Genomic DNA, 24,470 nt, shown 5'->3' with positions numbered 1-24,470 from the left:
ATGTTCACATCAAACAGCAGAATGGGGGGAGATCTTATCTCCGTCTTTGACTGTGGCATGTGAGAGAATGGGCAAATTGATAGGAAGGCTTCAGTAACGCAAATAACCACTTTGTGCACCTGTGGTGCGCAGAAAAGCATCTCAGAATGCACAACATTAGCTGTAGTCACTGACTACGTTTACATGGACAGCAGTAATCTAATTATGGACCTTATTCTGAGTAAGACAATTTTCTGATTAAGGTGTTTACATGAGTACCAAACCACGTACTTACCTACTATATAGTAGCTGAAATACATGTATCTCGCCTACTATATAGCAGGTAAGTACGTGGTTTCGGACGCAGCCGTGCTCTCGTGTTTGCCGTCAAACAGTTGAGCACTGCCGTGTGTGATCGTGTCCTGTCGCAAAATGCGGTGAAAACTCCCACACGACGTTAATAGTGTGATTAAGGCGTGTACATGTCTGTAATACACTTCCATAATGCGATTAGAACAGGAATACTCCACACGTCTTAATTTGATTTGTGTTTACTTCGAGTATGACTTCAGTCAGATTAAGGTCATCAATAATCACTGTTTACGTGGTAGTTTCTTAATCAGAGTCTCGTTTTAATCGGGTTAATGTCAGATTATTGTTGTCCATGTAAACATACTGACTGACTACATTTCCCCGCCATCATCCCATTTCCATGCAACACTTTGCATTTTTTCCTCTCTTCTTATTAATAGTCTCCAATGGAAAAGGAAGAGCTTTTCTCAAATCTTTTTTTTTTGTGTGTGTGTGTGTGTGTGTGTGTGTGTGTGTGTGTGTGTGTGTGTGTGTGTAGGAGACCCGGTACCAGCTGCTGCAGTTACGACCAGCCCAGCGGGCATCATGGATTGGTTACGCCATTGCATACCACCTGCTGGAGGACTACGAGATGGCCGCCAAGATTATCGAAGAGTTCCGGAAAACACAGCAGGTAAATGCTACAAAACAAACGAACACAAACAGCAAGGTGAAGTGAGTGGATACAGCAGGGGAGCTTTCAGTGGTGGTGGTGATTAAATGATTCTGAACACTGATTAGGTTTGAATGGACGCCTGAACAGTGGAATATCACTGACCGAGGTCAGGAGTGAGGTAGAATACATATCGTCTGCTTTATAACCTGTACGTCACTGTGGCGAGTTGCCTGGCAGCGCAACAGTCTCAGGCACTCCTATTTCCTGACTTTGTCCCAGCATGCATCTCTATTTTCACAGGAAGCTGTGTGCTGGTAAATAAGAAAGTTAAAAAAAATGTAAATGTGGTGAAGGTTTTATTTTATTGAATTTTTTTTTATGCACACACTTTTTAAGAAATCAGTCAACTACTATAAAAGGAAAAGATACATGTTTTTGAATTAGAAGTGTCATTTTGTCACAAGTGTTTTTCATTGCTTTAAATTTAGCTTGTGAATATGCATTATCCAGCATTACTCAAAGAATCCCAAGTTAGTTAGCAATTATTTTTTCTGCATTATGTTCCCCATCCTTTATCTAACCATGATGATGGTAGCCTTTGTACTACAGCCGCTTCATCTACAGCCATGAACTAGTATTACTGTTAAATAGAATTACATTCAACGTGTATTAACATTACGACGGTTTAGTGGTCAACACGTTCGCATCACACTTACAGGTTTGGGGGTTCAAATCCTGCCTCTGCCCTGTGTGTGCCGAGTTTGCATGTTCTCCCCGTGCTTTGGGAGTTTCCTCCGTGTACTCCGGTTTCCTCCGGCTATCTAAAGGCATGCGTTTTAGGTTGATTTGGCGTTTCTATATTATCTGTAGCGTGTGAACGTGTGCCCTGCAATAGGTTGGCACCCTTGTCCAGGGTGTACCTTGCCTTGTGCCCAAAGTCCCCTGGGATAGACTCCAGGCTCCCTGCGACCCTGTGTAGGATAAACGGTAAAGAAAATGGATGGATGGATGTATTATCCATCATTACTCACAGAATCCCTTGCCAAGTTAGCTAGCAAATATTTTTCTGCATTCCCCCCTTACCCCTCCTTTATCTAACCATGAGGGTGGTAGCCTTTGTATTACAGCCACTTCATCTACAGCCATGAAGTAGTATTATTGTTAAAAAATTAGAATTACATTCAACATGTATTAACATTCTCTTTGTCTTTTTCTCTCCCTCACTATCTGTTTGTATGTGTACATAAGCAGACTTCTCCAGATAAAGTGGATTATGAGTACAGTGAGCTGCTGCTCTACCAGAATCAAGTGCTGAGGGAGGCTGGACTCCTCAAAGAGGCTCTGGAGCACCTCACTACCTACGAGAAACAGATCTGTGACAAACTGGCGGTGGAAGAGACCAGAGGTACACACACGTTCACATTTTGAGATTCAGTCTCCATTCGCAGTTTTCCCTAATTGCCAAGCAAGGAGTGTGAGGCAGTGGTTTATCCCTCGTGCCCATACATGTCCGTAAATGCCGAGGGTGACCGTCAGAGTTGAGGGTGTGGGGTGTTATCGTCGATGATTAATGCTACACTTACAGGCTGCCAGATGACCTGCCAGAGGAGTGGAAAACTGGAAAACCGTAATCCTGCTTCTCTGTCCTAAGAGAAAATAAATAAATGAAATATGTGTCTTATTGCATTTCAGTCGTGAGGATTTTATCCGCTTTTTTGCTTCTGTGCATGAGTAATGCTGTGAATATTCAACTTTGTCAGAGATGTCCACCTTGACTGTCTCGGTTTGCTTACTGACTCTGTGAAATGATGCTGTTCGAAGACAAGCGAGAATTCGTATTTGCTCTCTGTAATGGTAGCATGTGTACATAGGGGAGCTGCTGCTGAGCCTGGGCCGCTTCGAGGAGGCAGCAGATGTGTATAGAAGACTACAGGAGAGAAACCCAGAGAACTGGTCTTATTACCTTGGCCTGGAAAAAGCCCTCAAACCTGGTACTTACATCTCATACAGTGATAAATGGGAGGCATGATGAAAACTGTAAACATACAACCTGTGTCTCAGTTTTTGTGTGTGTGTATTACAGCCACTACAGAGGAGAAGCTGAAGATCTATGAGGAGGCCTGGGTGAAGTTCCCGAAAGGCTTGGTGCCTCGCAGGCTACCGCTCAACTTCCTGTCTGGTAAGTAATGCCAGCTGTAAAACATCCGGCTGTTGTTGTGCCTGTTTTATTTTGTCGCCTTGGGTTCTCTGAAAAACAGGGACTCCCTTTGCTTCTGAAAACGTTTTTATTAAGAAATATCTTTTCTTATTTAGGTGAGAAGTTGCGGGAGTGTCTGGATAAGTATTTAAGAATGAACTTTAGCAAAGGCTGCCCTCCGGTCTTCACTACACTCAAACCCCTTTACCAAGACAAAGACAAGGTGAGAAAATGTTTCACACATTCAAGAAGCTCTTGTTCATCGCTTTGTCTTCAACCATTTGACGCATGCCGTTATCCTGGGTAACTCGCGAAAAGTGCAAACGGACGAAGGTGCCGAAAATCTGTGAGGAAGTGTAACGTAAACAATTCCGAACTAAAAGTCTATTCACACTGAGCATGTTTTGTCCCCATGAGATTTTAGAATGTAATGTACCAGCGTATGGCAAGGTCACTAGGTCGGTGCATTAATATGTAAATAAATAAGATAAATTGCACATAAAAGATATTATTTGAGTCTGGCCTATTGTCTTTATTTTTTATCAGTATGTTTAATTGCCAGGTGACTATGAAGAGAGTTATATGACGGTTTGTGTCAAAATTTTGTTTAATTAACGTTTAATTACAATTCTTCATATCGGCATGTAAAGACCGTTTTATAATATCATGCGTTCAAATTAATCAAACCAGTAAAAACTGTTCCATCATCAACCGGATCACGCATCGGCCGATGTCTGTAGTGCAGCAGGTGGCGGGATTCGTAATGCGCCACCATGAAGTTTAAACATACCTACAAAATTAAATTTTGAAAATGAAATAATATCTTTTCCTGGTTGTTAAATCTACTTGGTCACCATGCAACTATGAATAAAAAGCTGGCAGCCTGGACAGGAAATTTGCTTGCTTGTGTGATACATAACTTTATTTAGTTTTTCGGATGTAGAGAAAATGTTATATACTAATAAAATAAAGACTTGCGATCGATGGCTCACATGATGTTAACCAGTCAACATTTCAGCCAAGCAGCTGATTGATGATGTGTCTCAAAGCACAGCATCTATAGAAAAACAACATGGCGGCTACACAAACACGCATTACAGGGCCAAACCTAACAGAGGCAAATAGTGGAGATAAGCAAGCATGGTTTTAGAATGCTCATGATTTTATGACAAACTGGTCAGAAGTTATAAGCAAAATATGCTTTTTTCATATCTCGTGAACACTAGGTGGTGCTGTTCCGAAAGTCTCAAGTGATGATGACTGTGAATTATACTAAGTTTGGTCTGAGTACACTAAAGTGTTATGGAGATATAGCCTCACATCCATTTTGGCATGCTCGCCATCAAATTCATCTGCGCGTTGTTCAAGAACAGTTTGACTAATCAAATTGTATTCCATAATTTTATGTCGGCATGATGTGAAGAAGATAATTTAGCTGAAAATTGTATCATGTGTTCAGTCCCCAATAACAAATATAAATCTCAATTTTGATCTAAATCACACAGTGCAAACCTAAGATATGAGCTAAGATAAGTTTATCGACTTGCCATGGCAACACCGTTCAATATATCAAAAATCTGTTTGTAATTTAGCAACTTCAATGTCTTGGCATGATGATGGCCATGTTTGGGGTCACATAAATCCCCTAGGAGGAATAATTAAAAATCCAGGGCATGCGTTGTGTGGGTTTTTTTTTTTTTTTTTTTTTTTCTTCAAACAAACTAAAATGGCCGACTTCCTGTTGGGCGGAGCTAATTCAAGCCAATGGGGAAAATGTCATGGTGAGAGCAATGTCCCCAGCTTAATTTGTGATAATTGGGCAAACTGTGTGGCAACCACAGTGATAAACTTATTCAGAAATGTTAGGGGGGTGCTGTGGAGACAAATGTATGTGTAAAGCATAAGTTTTCAGCCATCGTAAGTCCCTCAAAACACTGTGGGAAAATGTCAAAATCCTACATTCCATCCAACGTGGATGACATCCTGTTGGCTGAAGTCTGATAAAGCCAAGTGAACTTTGTCTTAAGATCAATAACCATACCAAATCTTGTGCACCTCTGAGCAACTTCATTTCAACCACTGACTGTGTTTGGTGGTGATGTAGAGCTCCTCGACCACACCGAAGCCTAAACACTACATAACTTTTTGATTTTATGCAGGTCTGAAGTGTGTGCCAAGTTTCATTTCATGCATAACAAATGCCTAAAAAAAAAACGGGTGAATGTGTTTAAAAATAATAAGAATTGTGAGAAAACATTCCAAAAACAATGGGGCTTTAGCACCTCCGGTGCTCGGGCCCTAATAATAGGAACACAATACAATAGGGGCCATCGCCCATTCTGGGCTTGTCCCCTAATAATGATTTACTGAGCAGCCTAAAGGAGCAAATGGTACCTAGGTGGCAAAACCCAATGCAGGGTAGGAATTAATTTGGTTTAGCTCTGGCTTTTGTTGACCGTTTAAAAACAGACATCAGGCTAAATTTTGCTCTGGGCCAGTCAGCTCTCAGGAGTGAGTTTGTTGTTTTTCAGGGATGGTACAGCACTTAGAGTAGCACTTCCAACTAGTTCAGTCATTCAGTTGGATGAACTGGTCACTAAACTCTTTGAGCTCCCGTATTTTTTTTTTATTTTTTGAAGAACTGGGGGTTTTCTTTTGTTTGGGAGAAGTGTGACAACCACCTTGCTATTGCTGCTGTGAAAATTTTTCTGACTATGACATTATGCGTCAGACTCGATACAAAGGGCAAGTGGGGGAGGTGTGTGTGTGTGGGAAAATAGTGGGGTTGGGTGTAAATAGGTTTTAATAGATAGTGTTATGTATTTTACTGATCCCAAGTGGAGGTCGACCGATAGTGGGTTTTACCGATACCGATATCTAAGTTGGACAGTACCTGCCAATAACCAGTTTGAACAGTAATAAAAATTGATACCGTATGAAAACACCCAAAGTAAAATATTGCTGAACTTTATTACAAAAATAAACAGAAATGTACTGTACTTTTTAAAATGAATTTTATTTGTATGTGAATTAATTACTTAATTACTTTAATATTAAAGTAAATAAGATATACATCCAAACCGAACCAAAAAGTAACACTTGCTCCAAATAATAAAAAAAAAAAAAGAAAATACTTCAAATAACACAACAAAATTGTGAGTGGCCCACACTGTCTTATATAATAAATAAATAAATAAATAAATGTGTACTGTATAATGACAGTGGACCCTTCTTAGACCCTGGGAAAAACTCAGTGTGGATTTTTGCTGATAACCAATTGCTGGAACTGTCTGTTATCGGTGCTGATTAATCAGTAAAACCGATCAATCAGTCGACCTCTAATCCCAAGGGTGCATTTACTGAAGAACACAGTAAAATGAGTTAAATGAATGAATGAAATCTGAACTGTCTCTTATTTCCTTTACTTGCAGGTGGCAATAATTGAAGAATTAGTAGTCGGTTTTGAAACGTCTTTAAATAGCTGCCGAATGTTCAATCAAAATGGTAAGTTTAACAAAACCTAAAACACAATATGTTACAGCTTATTGAATCAGTTTCCTTACTGGCTGCTGTGCATGTTTCCTGGTGTCTGATTTGGGTGATTGGTTGTCCTTCAGATGATGGGAAGGAGGAGCCACCTACCACGTTACTCTGGGTGCAGTACTTCCTGGCACAGCACTACAATCAGATTGGGCAGCAGACGCTTGCACTAGAGTACATCAATGCCGCAATAGAGAGCACACCAACACTCATTGAGCTCTTCCTAGTCAAAGCCAAGATATATAAGGTTTGCACAAATACATTTTCTGTGCTAATAGTGGTTTGATCAATTCTGTAAAATTCTTAACTTGTCGCTATGTACAAATTGTGAATACATTTCTGATATAGTTTAATCTGGGAGGTAAAAGGACGAAGACTTATGGAATTTAACATGGGTCTTTTCCACCTGTAGCATGCTGGGAACATCCGGGAAGCAGCTCGCTGGATGGATGAGGCTCAGGCTCTGGACACTGCTGACCGCTTCATTAACTCCAAATGCGCCAAGTACTTGCTCAAAGCAGGCCTGGTCAAAGAAGCAGAGGAGATGTGCTCAAAGTTCACACGGGTAAAAAAAAAAACAAAAAACAAAAAAAAAAACAACAAAAAACAATCAAAAAAACAAACAAAACAGAATTTTTCATTAAAAAAAAAAAAAATCATATACAGTACTGTGCAAAAGTTTTAGGCACATGCAAAGATGCCTTCAAAATACTGAAATGAAATGTTTTTACATTTAAAAAAATGCCCTAAAAAGAGCAATAAACATTAGTAAATGATACAAAGTCAATATTTGGTGTGACAAAAAATGAAACTAGTGCAGTTTTAAAGGAAATGAGCTGTAAGTTTTATTGAGCGTCTTGCAGAACCAGGCACGGTTCTTCTGGAGACTTTGACTGTCGCACTCGCTTCTTATTTTCGCAGCAAAACCCAGCAGCCTTCATTGTGTGGTTTTTAAATTTATTTTATTATTTATTTATTTATTTTTTATTTTTGTCTGAAAATTGGTCTCTTACGTAATATGCTGCTTTCTTTACTGACTTACAAAGACATTTCTGTAACATTTTAATTGTGTGCTGGAAAACTAATGTTTGGGATTCTAAAATGTTTTTTGTACTGACTCCATACTGTAGAAATCATAAAATAAGTACAAAAAAAATCTATTACAAAATTTGTACTAAAATAAATTGGTTGCCTAAAACTTTTGCACAGTAATATGTGTGTATATATTTGATATAAATAAATATATAATATATAAAATATCCACACACACACCCACACATTTAATACTGCAAATGTTTATTTGAAAATATAACATTTCTCGTTCCTCTCTTTTCCAGGAGGGGGCGTCAGCAGTAGAGAACCTGAACGAGATGCAGTGTATGTGGTTTCAGACAGAGTGTGCGCTGGCGTATAAATCTATGAAGAAATATGGAGATGCACTCAAAAAATGCCACGAGATCGAGAGGGTGAGTTCCTGTTTCTTCATACTCCTTCAGGAGCCATGTGTTATTAATAGAGTCTGTTTTAATTGTACAGCCATTTTCATGCTTCAGCCATTTCATCTACACTAGCTGATTTGTAAACGGCATGCTAGCAAATAAAATGTTGCTGATTTCTTGCAGACACATACGACTATTATTGTGAATTGCACTGTCCAACAAATTTAACAGGATGTGTTTTGTAATATTTTGAGCCCTCTTCTGCCTGCAAGATGAATTGCGATTCCAATGAAAAGCTTGACAAGCCTTCCTCTTCTCCTCCAACTGATCCCAGTCATTTAATTAGAATTATATATGCTTCCTGAGCTGCTTTTTAAAGAAAAGGGGCAGTGCTGTCTTCTTTCATACCAGCTGAGTGCTCAGACTAATTTCCGGGCAGGATGTAAATGTGAACACAAGCCTGAATTGAAGAAACAAGTCAGACGCGTTACATGCGAATGCTTTGAAACATTATGAACTGCACCTTGAAGTTCTGTCTAATGTCATTTTGTGCTGCCAGTTTGGATTTTACTGATATGACAAACTTGCCTAAAATTGAGAAAATGTTGGAGTGGCAGCTGTGTGCTGTGAAGTTGAAATGAAAAAAGTGGTGGCCTGACACTTTTTTGATTGCCATGTGTAAACTCGGGGTCAGTCAGTGCAGGTACGGGAATCACATTGACAACTGCAAGGTTAGAGAGGTCTCACTGTTTTAGCTTATTAATGCTGTTAGTTTAAGGATTTTTTGAGTTCGTATCATTTCAAATTAATCACGTGCAGTAGCTAAAAATATCGTCATTTTTTGAACACAGTTTTCACATAGATTAACAATCCGAATTAGAGCTCGACCGATCGATCGGTTTTGCCGATTAATCGATAACGAATTGTTCCAGCAAAAATCCACACCTCTAGCTTTTAATGGTTACGTTCGTTGCCTGTATCGTCTGTGAAGGGTCAGCTGTCATTTACACAGCACAAGAGCAGCCTCTAGAGGGGAAATAAAAACTATCGCTGACTAATTATTTTGTTGTTGTTATTTGAAGTGTTTTTTTTTTATTATTATTCATTTTGGATGTCAGTAAAATGTCTAAAAGCAATATTTGGATGTCTAAAAGCAGTATTTTACTTTGAGTGTTCTGTTTTCATTCTGGATCAGTTTTAAAAACTATCTGTTGATTAATCGGTTATCGGCAGGTACTGCCCAAATTGGTTATCGGTACCTGTAAAATCCACTATTGGTAGACCCATATGCAATTTTTGGAAAAAATGTAATGCCGTCCACACCATATATAATATCAGATGTTACTGATGTTAATGTAACTGCACCGATGATGTTGTGTTTTTTTTTTGGGTGAGGGGCGGACGGGGTTGTGGCTAAGATGATCATATTAATGTTGTCTTTTTCCTGCTGTAGCACTTTGTGGAGATTACGGACGATCAGTTTGACTTCCATACGTACTGTATGCGGAAGATGACGCTTCGCTCGTATGTGGACCTGTTAAAGCTGGAGGACGTGCTGCGCATGCACCCGTTCTACTACAAAGCTGCAAGCACCGCCATCCAAATCTACCTCAACCTGCATGATAACCCTCTCACCGACGATAGCAAGGAACTACAGGCTGATACCGGTAACAAAACACATACAAACATTTTTGGAGATTTTTTGGCCACTCGAACCATTCTCTTCACAGTGCGTTGAGACGATATAGATACACGTCCAATTCCAAGTTGATTCATAACATTTCCAGTTGACTGGAACTTCTTAATTATTGCCCTGATGGTGGAAATGGGCATCTTCAATGCTTGTGCTATTTTCTTATAGACACTTCCAATTTTGTGAAGCTCAACAACCTTTTGCCGCACATCACAGCTATATTCCTTGGTCTTACCCATTGTTATGAATGACTAAGGGAATTTGGCATGTGTGTTACCCCATATTTATACCTCTGTGAAACAGGAAGTCATGGTTGAACAATATCCTGTTCCTAGTCACCCAGGTGTACAACTTTTTTTTTTTTTTTTAAATATCAATGGGAATATACCTCAGATATATTTTTCCTCATATGAATTCAAAGGGGTGCCAATAATTGTTGCATACCTATATGTAACAATTTTTTTTTTTTGATTATTCTGTGGGTTTTTTTTTTTGGCAATTGTTTGATATCCACGAGAGCAGAGTATTTTTGTGAATTAATTTAACAAAAGATCAAAAGGTTGAACAATAAAGGCAATTTTTCACAGCCTTCCTTGCTCATATTTACCAAGGGTGCCAATATTAGTGGAGGGCACTGTAATTGCAACACACATTTCAACAAGAGCTAATGCGCTCTGTGTTTTCTCGTAGGGAACCTTACGGACAAAGAGCTGAAGAAGCTGCGGAACAAGCAGCGGCGAGCGCAGAAGAAGGCTCAGCTGGAGGAAGAGAAGAAGAATGCTGAGAAAGAGAAGCAGCTCAAGAACCAGAAGAAGAAGAAAGAGGATGATGACGAGGAAATCGGAGGCCCCAAAGAGGAACTTATACCAGAAAAGCTGGCTAAGGTGTGTGTGTGTGTGTGTGTGTGTGTGTGTGGTGGTTTTAGTAGAGATCTGTGTGGAATTGGAAAAACTCTAGGGCCTGTGTGTGCATGCAGTTTAGGAAAAAAACAAAGAGGAACTTGGACTGGAATTTTTTTTTTTTTTTTTTAATAAACTGAATATACATCTTTCTTCTGCTTTTGCTTTTTCTGTCCAGGTGGAAAACCCGTTAGATGAGGCTGTGAAGTTCCTGATACCTTTAAAAACCCTGGTGAAGAACAAGATTGAGACTCACCTCCTGGCCTTTGAGATCTACTTCAGAAAAGGTAGAGAAAATGCTTTTAGTAAAGCGATTTATGTCTATGTTAAACAGATTGCAGATAAAAGAGAACTCGCACTTCATTAGAATAGATTTTTTTAATAAAACAGAGAACCTCACACTTAAAGTCTGGGGATTTTTTTTATTTTATTTATTTTGTATTTGATAGACATTAGGTTAAATCACAAATCTCAAGGGAAACGGCTGTGCGTACTGCACCTTGTATTAGTTTGAGCCTTATAAGTACAACCAAGATGCAAAAATATAAGCTGTAGATGGTTCTACAAACTCTTCCTCCTTCATTATTTTGGCACGCATGCAGCGTATCTATATGGCTGTTTATTTATTCATTCACTCACTCATGCAATTATTCTATCTCTCATTCTTTCACTCATTCACTTACACATTGATTTATCCATTCTTTAATTTGTACACATTCACTTACTCATACATTCACTCTTTTCCTCCCACATTCATTCACGTTTTCTCACTCGTACATTCATTTGCTCATTCAATCATTCATTTATTAATTCACTTATTTATTCCCTCATTCACTCACTCTCACATTCATTCACTGATATTTATTCCCTCACTCACTCGCTCACACATTCATTCACTTACATTTATTCCCTCACTCACTCGCTCTCACATTCATTCACTTACTTTTACTTATCATTCACTCACTCAAGGCTTTTGGTGTTTGTATTGTATTGGATGACTGATGGTCATCAAGACTTTTCTGTTATTAAAAACCAATAACAATATAGCAGTCTTTGGATCAGTCTGAATTTAGATCAGAAGATTGTGTTTAGCCTCTCTCACCACCAGATCATTTCCAGATCAGCACCAACTCCTGATTTGGACAGTTTGTCCTTATTTGTGAATGTGGAATAGACAAAGCAGGGATAAAACTGGTCTGCACAGACTGTAGTCTGCTTTAAAACAAGTCATTTGTAGACTGAGACGTTTTTGCTTTCCCCAAATGTTCTTTGCTGGTTCATGACATCAACGGAGATGATTTTGATGTTTACATCTGCTGTTTGTTTTTCAGACAAGTTCTTGTTGATGCTGCAGTCGGTGAAGAGGGCTTATGCTATAGATCCAGATCACCCCTGGCTTCACCAGTGTCTAGTGCGCTTCTTCAAAAGAGGTAAATCCATTAATGCTGGCACACTTGAAGCCGCTTGTTTTATTCTTCCTATGTTTTCTCCGATTGGTTGTTTTTGATGTCATGTCATCGTCTCTTTTATTGACAGTATCGGAGGCTAAAGACGTGGCAGATCCAGTCCGCACAGTTCTCAAGCAAGAAATCTCTCGGTTGTTCGGTGACAGCAATGCCAAGAGCTTCAACCAGGCCTTCCTCAGCAAGCACTCGAACTCAATCCCTCACCGATTAGCAGGTGCATAAACGCTAACAACAATCAGGTTCAGATCACATACACACACTAAACGTAATGTGTAACGTGCAGGACTGACCTGTGTTTCTCTGTATGTGCCCTCGATCTTCATATGAAGCTGCCAAGGGCATGTTCTACTTAGACCCTTCGACACAGAAGAAGGCGGTGGAGCTTGCTGCAGCACTGGATGAATCACTTAATAACAGAAGCATTCAGGTAAAGCCAATTCAAGTCACGGGGGCTTCCTTCCAGCCCTAGTGCTGAATTTACAGAAAACCTAGCTTAAATTCCAGGCGCTCATCCAAATATTAACCATCTCAAATATACAGTTTCTTTTGTTTACAATTGTTAGATTGTTAGCTTTATTTAACAGTTTAATTTCTTACAAACATACACACATGTAGATATATACATATATACACACACTTCCAGTCAGAAGATTGGAGACGCTCGACTGAAATGTTTCTCATGATCTTAAAAAACCTTTTGATCTGAAGGTGTGTGATTAAATGTTTAAAATCGGTGTCATAGACAAAAATATAATTGCGCCGACATATTCATTTCTTCCATTAGAAAACCAACATTTTATATATAAATAAATATATTTTTTAATATATCAAGAAATCGGTTGAGAAAATGCCAAGAATACATTTCTGGAATGTAAAAGGGGGTCTACTTTGAAGATGCTAAAATACTTAAATTATTTTGATTTATTTTGGATTTTTTATCACAACATAATTCCCATAGTTCCATTTGTGTTACTCCAGAGTTTTGATGACTTTATTATTATTCTGAAATGTGAAAAAAAATATATATATATGAAGAATGAGTGTCTAAACTTTTGACACTGTGTTTGTGTGTAAAATATATAATTATGACTAAATAATCATGAGCTGTAATAAGTACATCGGTTACACAGACAGCAATAAGTATATACCATATTTAGCTAATGTAAAAAAACAACTACGCTGCAGATTACTTTAATATTCTACTAAAGTACTCAAATTCAGCATGTGCCTGGTTTACTACCTTTTTTTTTTTGGACTACTTATTTATAAATGTTGTTTTTAATGCCCATTTTATTGTGTCTTGAATACACTACTTTCATGTTTCAGATTGCTTTAAAATACAAAATAGCCTGCTCCTTTCTCTCTGCTTTGAACACCCCGTTAATGTTGTGTAATAACCTCACCGCTGTTGCTAACTCTCTTCAGAGGAAAGCAGCTAAAGCACGCACAGAAATTTGATCGATGACATCATAGAACTAATTTGCTTCTTAATTTATTCATCATGCTCTTTGGAATATCAAATTATAAATTAGGGTACACGAAGAAAGATGGTTTTCACTTAGAACATAATAAATTTGAGTAGAGTTATTGTTGTTTTCTCTTATAGAAAGAAATCATCTTTGGTCACGGCACCACAAACTACATTTTCCACATTTACAGAATAATATAGTTACTACATAAAAAATGTAGACAAAAAGATGCAGTGACGGTGAGTAGTTGTGAAAGGTTAATAGTCATGAAGGAAATGGTTACTTGCTTTTATTGCTTGTAAATATCTCCATGAAGAGAGTTTATATGAAGAACTTTGAAGGTGGGACCAACAGTGGTGATCAGTGATTGGTCATTGGGAACAGCGGTGGTCAGTGATTGGTTGCAAGTACAACGCTGTCAGGCTTTACACACAGCCTATGAATTTCTTAACAGGGCAGATACCCAATGCTCTTTTAGCAGTACTGAATATGTGGACTTATGATATGATATGATATGATTTTGCCAAAATGTGATCTTTTGTAGCTTGATCAATTGATTTGATTTGATTTGATTTTCAGCATTGAGAAACCTTTGCTTTTAACATCATGACACCATCCTCTGGAACATTCTAGGATGATTAGTTATTGTCATAATCATTGTATTGAATTAATACAAGAATACAGTTTATTTTCCAATTTCCAACCAAAATGTTGATGGAATGAGGTTGTTTTTTTGGGGTATTTTTCCCCCCAGGGGAAGTTCAGGGTTAGTTCACTTTACTCAAAAGTAAAAATCCCCATAGTTACTTGCAGAAACATACTAATTCAGTGTTTAAACTTGTGACTAAGTGCACTGTATGTGCCTTTTGCAATCCCAAAATTGCTCCAACATGAGGCATTGCACAACATTATTTCCTGTAAATGTAGTCATGCACACAACACTACCGAGCATAGAAATTGAACTTCACAAATTATAAGGTCAGTAAAAAATTCAATTTATTTCATTTTATTTAATTAATGCCTGTTTGACATTACCTGATTTTTTTTTTTATAGGCAGCACTCAGGCAGAGGGGAAAAAGTCCTAATATGATCACACAAAAGAAGCCTTATAATAATAATAATAATAATAATAATTATTATTATTATTATTATTATTATTAGTAGTAGTAGTAGTAGTAGTAGTAGACATTCATGCATCACTCAGACATTGAAATTTAAAATTGCTGAGATGTGTTAAAGGATTCATGAGCCTCTTGCACTTAAGTGGAATTGATAGGAATGAGCTCCAATTTTGACTGCGACTTGAAGAATCATAACGGGCCCTGAGTAATCCCAGCATGCTTTTTCTCTTCCTCTGTAGACCTGTACAGATGTGTTGCAGAGCCTGCGTGATGGCAACCTTGGAGAAGCCACGGAGACTGCCGAGTCGTACCGGGCAGAGTGTCACAAGATCTACCCGTACACGCTGGCCTTCATGCCTCCCGGCTATGAGGAAAACACGAAGATTGCCGTGAACGGGGACCTCTCCACGGAAACCGAGGAGCTAGCCAATGACATGTGAACACCTGAAAGGGGGTGGGGCTAAGGGATGAGGGGGTCTGGGGCGGAGAAGAAGGAGGGGTGACTGCGCCATTTTTCAAACACCCAAGATGACATGTTGCTGAACTTCGCACGTCCTCTCCACCCCCTGAAATCGAGATCAGGACAGAAAGGCGACGAGGGCGTCTGTGGAGAGGAGGACGAGAGGGGAGGGAGGGGGGAGGAGAAAAGGAGGAGGAAGAATAAAATGGCCATTTTACTTTTTTTAACCTTGCTGATGACTACTCTCTAACTGAAAACTAGACGACACGCAAAACGCTCTGTTGTGAATCGTGTCTGAAGGCAGCGAGCTACAAAGTGTGGGTTAAATTAACTGCAAAAACAAAAGGTGAATCCCGTAGTCAACCAACCGAGCTCACTCAAACCCATCTTTCCCCCTCTGTTTTAAAGAGTAATTTATATGAAAAAATAAAAACGGCATAAAACGAGTTTTGGAGCGCGGAGTTGGTTTTGTGTTGGCGTGATGATGATGATGATGGCACTGAGAAGTCTGTTGTTGTAATGAGGAACGGGTTTGGCATGTGGGGGTGGGTTAGAACCAAGGGGGCAGAGTCTGAGAGTATGCTGCTTCTTTTTTTTTTTTTTCCTTTTTCTTTTTTTTTTTTTTTAAATGCTGATGTGACTCATATGTCATCTTTTATACTTCATTATCAGTGAGGTTTGGCTGAAGGGAGCTAATTTGAAGGTAGTTTCTATGACCTTAAAATCAGAATCTCAATCAGCAAGTGCTCTGTTATTCATTTAAAGCGATTAGAACAGCAGCGGTGATAGAGCATAATCAGCAACCTTGTGAAATCTTAAAGGTAAATTCTCTCTTGCTTTGATTGCTCTCCTTAAAGGGATACTCCAGCATTTTCGACCCATCAACCACATCAGTAGGGCATGTTCGATTGCCATGGACAAGAAGTTTAACGTTTATATGCAGAATGGAAAACCTGTTGACTCAAAACTCAAGCCTTTGAGCAGTTGTTAAATTCAGTCAGTAATTCAGAGGTGCCCGCGTTTGTGGTTTAGCCATAGATTTTGAACTCCTTGCTATGGTGATACTGGAGATTATTCACTGAAATCTGCGGGGGAAAAAAAAGCAGTTAAAGCATCAGTCAGACAAAAGCAGATAAAATTCACCCATCGATAAAGACAATTCACTGAAGGGGAAAGGACTCAAAAAATGCATGGTTGCGGTTACTTTGCGCCAACTCTGTCGGTGAACTTTGACCTGTGAATTCATGAGCCTCAGTCTTGAAGCCGACAGAAACAAGTACGCAGGACTGTAGTATTTTCATTTGGTTAAAATAAATAAATAAATAAAGGAGGAGCTGCTTGTTATTAAGTAGCTAGCACAATATTTTGCCTTGCTGTTGTCTTCTGGTTGCTTTGTGTACATTTAAAAAAAATATTAGCCCCCTCATCCCCTGACTGCTGTTTACCATGTGACCTGAGAAAAGTTCATTCAAAACAACATCCTTTACACTTGAGACAGACATGAGAATATATTTCCAACATTGGAGCAATACAATAAAATGTCATTTTGGTTATTTATTTATTTTTTTTCCTGAAGGTTTTGTGTGATCAGAACCACTAACGTGTGGCTGTGGTAAGAACTATGACGTTTTTCTCTGACAGGACAGTTCTACAACATTCTAGCTTTATTAACAAACTAATTTGAACTCATGAAAGCACTCCACTCAAATTCTTAACTGAGTTCAGCAACTGCTCTTAGTCTTTCATTGCAAGTGAGTTTCAAGTAAATACGTTCAGAGAAACATGCTGAAATTCTTGTCGGTGATAATCGCACATAGTACTGGAGTATTCCTTTAACACACTCTCTCTTGCCCCTACATCCTTTTCAATGTGGAATGATGAGTTTGTTGTATGATAATGATTTTTTGTAATAAAAAAAAAAACAACTCAAAGAATGAATAACCATAAATTTGGTACTCGTCTATGTACATTTTAGTTTGTACACTTTTTGCCTTTTTCAGTGTATAGTCAGAGGGGTGAGGGCACATTTCTAGTATCGAGGTTCTTACATAGACACCATGAAAAATTGGCAATGTGAAACTCGTTAGGGACATAAGATGTACTACGTAAAACTTTGTATGAATTTATAAAAAGTTTACAGTTATGATGAATCCAGAATCACTGAATTGACTCTGCTTTCCATGAAGCAAAGATGGGCTCTTTTTTTTTTTTTTTTTTTTTTTGTGGATCTATCACAGTTATATAAACCTTTTTAAGTTTGTAATCATGAAGTTTTAGGTAGTATTTCCCCAAGACCGTCCCATCCAAAAACAGACTACGTGTTTTTGATCCAGCATATCCTTAAGCATGTCTGTTTTTCCCAGCTGTCCACATCTGTCCTCTGGTCACAGAAGGGGTACCAAAAAAAAGCAATACAATAAATGGTCTCAAACTTGTGAGGTGTCTAAACTTTGTGCCTTTAAATCTTTGACGTCCACAGTGCAGTGGTTTGGGAACAGCCTTGTGTGGTTGATGTTGAGCCCATGTGTAAAGTGCGGTTTAACCGTAACATCTCAGCAACTTCAGTACTTATTAAACTGAACATTATTGAAATGCAGCAAATTTAATCAGTGCAAATGTCAACAAAGATACCACAGAGTATTTTGTTATTATATTAAATTCAGACCAAATCACTGTTTTTGGGGATAAAGTGAAGTCACAAGCCAGCTTGATGTATGATCTACAACCAACACACCTGATTCAGCTCATTAACAGCGCTTCCTGAGTTGAAATGCGTGTTCAAGCATCCCAGTGCACCATATAGGGTGTAGATACCATTGAAAACGTATTTTTCAAAGAACGTCTTGCTGCAGCACCACAGACTGAGTCTTAGCTTGGCCAGAATCATGATCTAGACTTTTTTTTGTTTTTTTGTTTTTAAATACCACAGAAAGTTTGACCAATCCCGCAGGCATTCTTTTTGTTTCTAATCAGCTTACTTGTATCTATGTCTTAAATTCTATTCAAATGAGCTATTTAAACCACAGCGACCCTGACCATGATAAAGAAATTACAGATGATGAACGAGTTATTGCAGTAAATGTACCATGCATGCCTCTCAAGCAACCTCTTGAGTCCAGTATGTTCAAATGTGCTTTCTTTATCCTGCAAGTTTTATAACTGACAGCCGGGTTTTGCCTGCATGAGAGTCTCCTGAGACTTTTTGGTTTTTCCTGCCAGATCCCAGTTTCAGTGCCCACCTCCAGTCTAAGCTAACGTGTCAGTATCGATGCTAAACCACAGAATAATGGGAAAAGTTTCAGTGTTTATGTAAAAGATGTGGTGTAATCACTTCATTAGATTTTACATTCTAGACAATTACTGAAGCATTAACTACATGTTGATGATTTGGTTAGTGTTGATTAGGAATCTAAAGGTAGTTAAGTTAGTTAATTAAAATGGTGGTGAGGCAGCTGACAATGTTGGCTGAAAGTTTGTTAGGGAATATAAAGAGTTTTTTTTCATACAAGGGGTAACCTCAGTTTCTTTAGATTTCATAATTAAATTGCTGAAAATGAAGGGGGGTGGAGCTAACCATACCCTCAGTCCCTTTTAATCTTTTTGAAAGTACACTGTTACTGTTTTCAGATGAAAGCAATTAAAGATACAAAATGCATACCTTTTGGTTCCTACCAGTCCAGTGTCAAGGAAAAGTACAATATGATATATTCATTTCTGAGAGTGTGAATTTGATTAAGCTTCGGTACTTATGCCAGTTTTAGCAATGGCAAGTGTATTATGGATCAAATGTGAGTTAAATATTAGCATGCACATTTAAATGTTTAGGGCTCACAGAGGCTTAGTGGTTATCACATTCACTTCACACCTCCAGGGTTGGAAGTTTGATTCCCACCACGGCCCTGTCTGTGCGGAGTTTGCATGTTCTCCCCTAACTGTGGAGGTTTTCTCTGGGTACTCCGGTTTCCTCCCCGAGTCCAAAGACATGTATGGTAGGCTTATTGGCATGTCCAAAGTGCCAAGATTGTGTGAATGTGTATGTGACTGTGCCCTGCGATGGATTGGTGCCCTGTCCAGTGTGTCCCCTGCCTTGTTCCCCATGCTCCCTGGGATAGGCTCCAGGTTCCCTGTGATCCTGAAGGATAAGCGATGGATTTAAATGTTTAATGGTATTTGGAATCTAAGCCAAAAACAGTCCAAACTGCACATCAGATTCTGTTTAATATTCTGTATTCGGGTTGCAGCCATATTCTGAATACAATGTTTATATACGTACAGGCGTCGGAATATCGGTATATGTGGTTGTTGTAAGTATGCTGATCTACACATGCGCTTTTCCTTTCCCGTTGTTATTTGCCGGGAGATTTCAAGATGATGCTATTGCTACCCACAGTTCCCTGTGGACTGAGCATGTACATATGTCTCCTTTCAGTGGATTTTCTGAATAAAGTGTTTGCATGCAACAAATTTCTGATTGAAATTGGCATCAGGCAATCAGATTGTGTCGTTTACATGACTCAAGCCAAATGTTTATTAATGCCAGAATATTGATGTGCATGTAAACGTAGTCCTGTGAAATCCATTTGAAATTTGCTTGGAGACGCCGTACACTGCAGTATATGGATCAGCATTGTGTTATTCCTCATTTGCTACCAATGAAAAGTACCAGAAACTGTTTAAAGCCGTGGATAAAACCCAACACCAAGAACTTTCTGTCGATGTCTCAAAGTTCCAGGGTTCCCAGTTTGATTAGGAGCACCGGTTACTGTCTGTGTGGAGTTTCTGTCTATGTTCTCCCTGTGTCTCTGTGGGTTTCTCCGGGATCTCCAGTTTTCTCCTATAAAACATGCTGGTAGGTGTATTGGTTGTGTGTGTGATGAAGAGGGCTTGTTCCTGCTTCACACACACTATTCCCAGGATCGGCTCAGGATCCACCGCAACCTTAGTCCAGGAAAATGAAGATGAATGAATAAGGATCTTTCCACATCAATGTTTATGATTCTTTATTTCTTTGTAGCACTAACAAAAATGCGTCAAGAGCCATCTATCGAAAATACAGTGCTTTAGGGGACTACAGCTACTCTGTCTTGACCCAACATTCTCTAATATCTGCACTCCAGTGGTTTTCCAAGTGGGGGCCGCCGGGGGGCTTCAACAATTTGGTGTGCCCATCCCTCCCACTATTATGTTTTCTCTTTCTCACTCTCAGACAACCACACACACACACACACACACAATCAATTCCTAATGTAATGTAAGCTGTAATTATTAATAAAAAAGGGGGGGATATATTCAGAAGTCTGTATTTTTAATGTGTTTTAAAGACATCTTGAAAAAGGGGGGCCTCGGTCAAATGTTAATGCCATTTGGGGGGCCTTGCCCTGGAAAAGTTTGGGAACCCCTGCTGTAGTCTATGGAAGTGAATCTAGTCTCGAAATGGAGCAACTCTCGCGAGAGTTCGTCATCTCGCTCCCTCTCGGGGAAGTTCCACCAACAGCGCGAGAAATAAAACCGTAACGGCACGCGCTGGTCAAAGAAGCAGGCGGAGATTCTCCGGATGAACTCTTTATAGATGTTTTGTTAGTAAAAGTTTAAAAGTCTGACTTGAGCAAAGCGGGATAAAGCTCTACCGATGGATTCGTGCGAGTTTTGGATCCCGGTTGTATGTCGCACCTGTAAAATAATCGTGCTCGGAGACGCCGGTGTGGGAAAGACGAGTCTGACTCAGCTCTACTGCACCGGACACTTCCCCGATAAAACCGACTCCACCATCGGCGTGGACTTCCGAGAGAGAGTGCTGCACGTGGGGGGCGAGAAAATCAAGGTAAACAAGGGGGAGAGTGTGTTAGTGTTACATGGAAACTGGTCCTACTGGGAAAAAAACCCAACAATAGAATCCTTCATAGAATTGTACTGGTTTTAATGGGAATTGTACTGGTTTTAATGGGAACTGTAATGATCCATGTAGGTCTCTACTGGTCATTTGTTGCCTTCTGTTGGTGGCATGTTATGTATGTCTAGTGGATAGCATTAAGGACTGATAGCATTAATGGTTTGTAATGGTATTTGTAGTGGAAACCATTAGAATTTCTGTGATGGTTTCTGTTGTTTTGGGGGTTTTTTTCAGCAGGGGGATCAAACAGATTTCTCTAGGATGACATACAAAGTTGGAAGTGCAAGAAATGATACTGAAATGGAGATGCTAATTTAAATAAATAATAATAAAAAATTTAAAAAACAACACTTGTTGCACTTGTACAGAAAAATAATTATGCAGAAATGTGGGGATTATTTTATTTAATTTTACTTAGCTGTGTTATTTCATGCTTTATCATTTTATGTGAATCAGTTCAAATAAAAAAGCCAAATAGAAATATAATACAGAAATAAAAATAAATGTAAAAGAAAAAAAATGAAGTAATAATCATAACATTGATAGTGATACTATCTATAATATACAAATAAATATAAGAAAAAATACAATGAAATGTGAAACATTCATCACTTCACATATAAAAATGTGATTTTTTTTCAATGCATTTTTATATCCATTTAATTTTTAAATATGGTATTATAATATTAAACAAATGGATTAGCATAAAATTAAATGGCTTGTAAAATATAAGGCGTAGAAAATGATATTGTGAAAAAAAAAACTACAGCTAAAAAGTGAACATATTCTTTAGATTAATAGCAAAACTTGCGGATCCAACTACTTTCTTATTTTCCTAATATCTCTTTAACGTGACAGACAATAATCGGTTTGTGTTTTGGGGAGAATCCAGCATGTGGTCTGTTTTTCCCCAGTACTTTTTAAGCATGCCGTTACAGACAGAAGTTGACGTTAATAAAGGGGCTTTTGTGGCCTACAGAAAATAGGAAATGAAATTACTTTGTCCTAAAAAGCTGCCTGTTGCTACATACATGAATCATCTTCCCTAAACGTTAAAAAGGCTTCACCTTAATTCAAACAATGTCTCTTTGTTTGACCCCTCCATCCCCCTGACCAACACACCCACACACACCTTATGTGTTTAAGTGGAACTGAGAGTGTGTGTGGGGTTGATAAGATTGCAGTACAGTCTCTGTGACATTACAATTTAAATATTCACATGTAACCAAAAGAGTGGCAACCAAACGCAGTGTTATGAAGCAGCTGGGACACAAATGCTAGACTGAAAAACAACAACAAAAAAACCCACCTATTCTCATTATCAGTAACTGTGGCCATTTCTGGTCTTTCCATTTAAGGTTTTTTTTATTTTTTTTTAATGCTAAAGTTGCACAAGACTGGAAACTCCATGTCTGTTTTGCTTTTTCATCTCTGCCCAGGTGCAGCTGTGGGACACGGCGGGTCAGGAGCGTTTTCGCAAGTGCATGGTACAGCACTACTACCGCAACGTACACGCGGTCGTCTTTGTCTACGACGTCACTAATGTGTCTTCGTTCCGCAGTCTGCCCCTCTGGATGGAGGAATGTCAACAGCACTTGCTTGGACCAGATGTGCCCCGTGTCCTTGTGGCTAACAAAGCTGATTTGGTGACCTCGAACGTGGCGTCGACCATCGAGCAAGCACGGCACTTAGCTGAGGTCCACTCGATGCCCTTCTACCTCTATTCAGCTAAAAGTGGCAACAGAGAGCAGGTGGACGCCATCTTCAGCAAACTGGTACTGCAGATAACTAGGCAACGAAGAAAAAAAACAGAGGCAGTCAGGAGTTTTAAACTGACTCCAAAGGTCAACGTCGAGGAAGAAAAAAAGGAGAAATGGACCTGCAACTGCTGATGGGAGGGAAACCGGGTGAAATGAGGACATACTGGCAGTCTGTGACAGTCTTATACTCCAGACTTCCCCTGCACTTTTTTTTCTTTACACATCCTTGTTGATTTCTCATCAAGACTCTGAAGTGCAAAACACCTGCATTCCATCAGAGGAAAGAGAATTGCACTAGCCCTGGGCAAAATGAACAGACTTCCTTTGCAATTTGCACAATAATATCAGCTAAACAACCAGCATAATAGTTTAGCTGCAATGTAGAAATGAGTTGAGTTGGCTAAATAGAGCATTGCTGTTATTGGCCTTTGGGATTCTGATATCTGATATCACTGAAGCCTCTTGTATGTTGTGTTTCTATAAATCATGTCTCTTAACAGTATAAAATAACCTTTAACCTTGGCTCAAACAAGTGTTTAACAAGTGTTGTAGTTTGACCAAAGATGAAATCCTTTTTTTCCTTAACCCAAAGTCAATACAATGACCTCAGTCAATACATCTCTGAGGGTTTGAAGTTTGCTACAGAGTTTTAGAGATCAATCATCAGGATTTGGATCCCATTGTACCCAACAAAAAAATTTCATATGGGTGGGTGCGGGCGATGATGTCTGAAGCTTAGATCAGTGGTTTTCAAAGTGGGAGCCGCGGCTCCCTTGGGGGCCACCAGGGGGCGCCCGGGGGGCCTCAACAATTTGGTGTGAAAAATAAATAAATACCTGATTCTCTCTCTCAGACAACCACACACACACACACACAGTCAATTCCTAATGTAATGTAATGTAAAGATGAAAGAGGTAATTATTAATAAAATGGGGGGGGGGTATATTCAGAAGTCTGTATTTTTAATGTGTTTTAAAGACATCTTGCAAAAGGGGGGCCTCGGTCAAATGTTAATGCCATCTGGGGGGCCTTGCCCTGAAAAATTTTGGGTACCCCTGGCTTAGATGACAAAGAAAAACCACGTTCATTAACACAGGAGGGTACTGGTTGCCAAACGTATTGATGTCAGATTAGATTCTAAATGTGCTTTCAGGACACACGTTTAAAAATGCACCACTGCTGCCATCTCTTCAAAATGTTTGCCATATTTGTACTTTTGAAGGAATGTACGCCGACATATACATAAAGTCAGCATTTCCTCTTCAGTTAATTTGCCTTTTCAGTCCTAAAAATGTGTCTTGGCTGATTGATTGAAAATGGTATGGATTTAATTTTTGGCCAAATCATTGTTGTGATCTGCATTAATCAAAGAAATAAATGCCAGATATCTACAGATCATGCTGGTGTGGTGGACACATCATATAGTGTCAATGGCTACGTTTACACGCACATCAGATTCTGTTTAAGGTCTATATTCGGGTTGCAGCCATATTCTGAATACGATGTTTATATGCATACGGGCATCGGAATATTCCTGTATACATGGTTGTTGTAAGTATGCCTGAGTTGCTGTTCCTAAATACCGAGCC

At 39.0% G+C, this 24,470-nt stretch overlaps 2 protein-coding genes across 4 annotated transcripts in view; both read left to right on the top strand.

The window, feature by feature from the left end:
• Positions 1–15,677, top strand: part of naa15b (N-alpha-acetyltransferase 15, NatA auxiliary subunit b) — a 28,255-nt gene extending 12,578 nt beyond the window's left edge. For 2 of the 3 annotated variants that reach the window (XM_053621937.1, XM_053621939.1), the window contains exons 5-20: positions 830–964; positions 2,195–2,351; positions 2,818–2,937; positions 3,030–3,125; positions 3,260–3,366; positions 6,575–6,647; positions 6,761–6,930; positions 7,096–7,248; positions 8,021–8,149; positions 9,576–9,789; positions 10,506–10,699; positions 10,893–11,001; positions 12,046–12,144; positions 12,251–12,394; positions 12,510–12,607; positions 15,011–15,677. In XM_053621937.1, coding sequence (XP_053477912.1) covers positions 830–964; positions 2,195–2,351; positions 2,818–2,937; positions 3,030–3,125; positions 3,260–3,366; positions 6,575–6,647; positions 6,761–6,930; positions 7,096–7,248; positions 8,021–8,149; positions 9,576–9,789; positions 10,506–10,699; positions 10,893–11,001; positions 12,046–12,144; positions 12,251–12,394; positions 12,510–12,607; positions 15,011–15,211 — 2,199 coding nt within the window. In that variant the 3' untranslated portion in view covers positions 15,212–15,677. The remainder of the gene's footprint in view (positions 1–829; positions 965–2,194; positions 2,352–2,817; positions 2,938–3,029; positions 3,126–3,259; positions 3,367–6,574; positions 6,648–6,760; positions 6,931–7,095; positions 7,249–8,020; positions 8,150–9,575; positions 9,790–10,505; positions 10,700–10,892; positions 11,002–12,045; positions 12,145–12,250; positions 12,395–12,509; positions 12,608–15,010) is intronic. The other variant, XM_053621938.1, reaches the window with a different exon arrangement.
• Positions 15,678–19,877: 4,200 nt separating this feature from the next.
• Positions 19,878–23,496, top strand: LOC128606011 (ras-related protein Rab-33B). Its single transcript, XM_053621953.1, has 2 exons — positions 19,878–21,052; positions 22,561–23,496. Exons 1-2 carry the CDS (start codon positions 20,861–20,863, stop codon positions 23,011–23,013), a joined length of 645 nt encoding a protein of 214 aa, XP_053477928.1. The 5' UTR covers positions 19,878–20,860; the 3' UTR covers positions 23,014–23,496.
• Positions 23,497–24,470: the final 974 nt, after the last annotated feature.

This window comes from Ictalurus furcatus, chromosome 3 (assembly GCF_023375685.1).
Source record: "Ictalurus furcatus strain D&B chromosome 3, Billie_1.0, whole genome shotgun sequence".
Classification (NCBI taxonomy): Eukaryota; Metazoa; Chordata; class Actinopteri; order Siluriformes; family Ictaluridae; genus Ictalurus; species Ictalurus furcatus.
The sequence above is the reverse complement of the archived record's forward strand: the minus strand, read 5'-3'. Positions and strand labels throughout refer to the sequence as shown.

What these genes read in the sequence shown, in the direction of transcription:
- LOC128606011 (XM_053621953.1), top strand. Translation starts at nt 20,861, where the DNA reads ATGGATTCGTGCGAGTTTTGGATCCCGGTTGTATGTCGCACCTGTAAA. An exon ending in TGGGGGGCGAGAAAATCAAG is followed by an intron (nt 21,053 to 22,560) that starts GTAAACAAGGGG and finishes ATCTCTGCCCAG; the next exon opens with GTGCAGCTGTGGGACACGGC.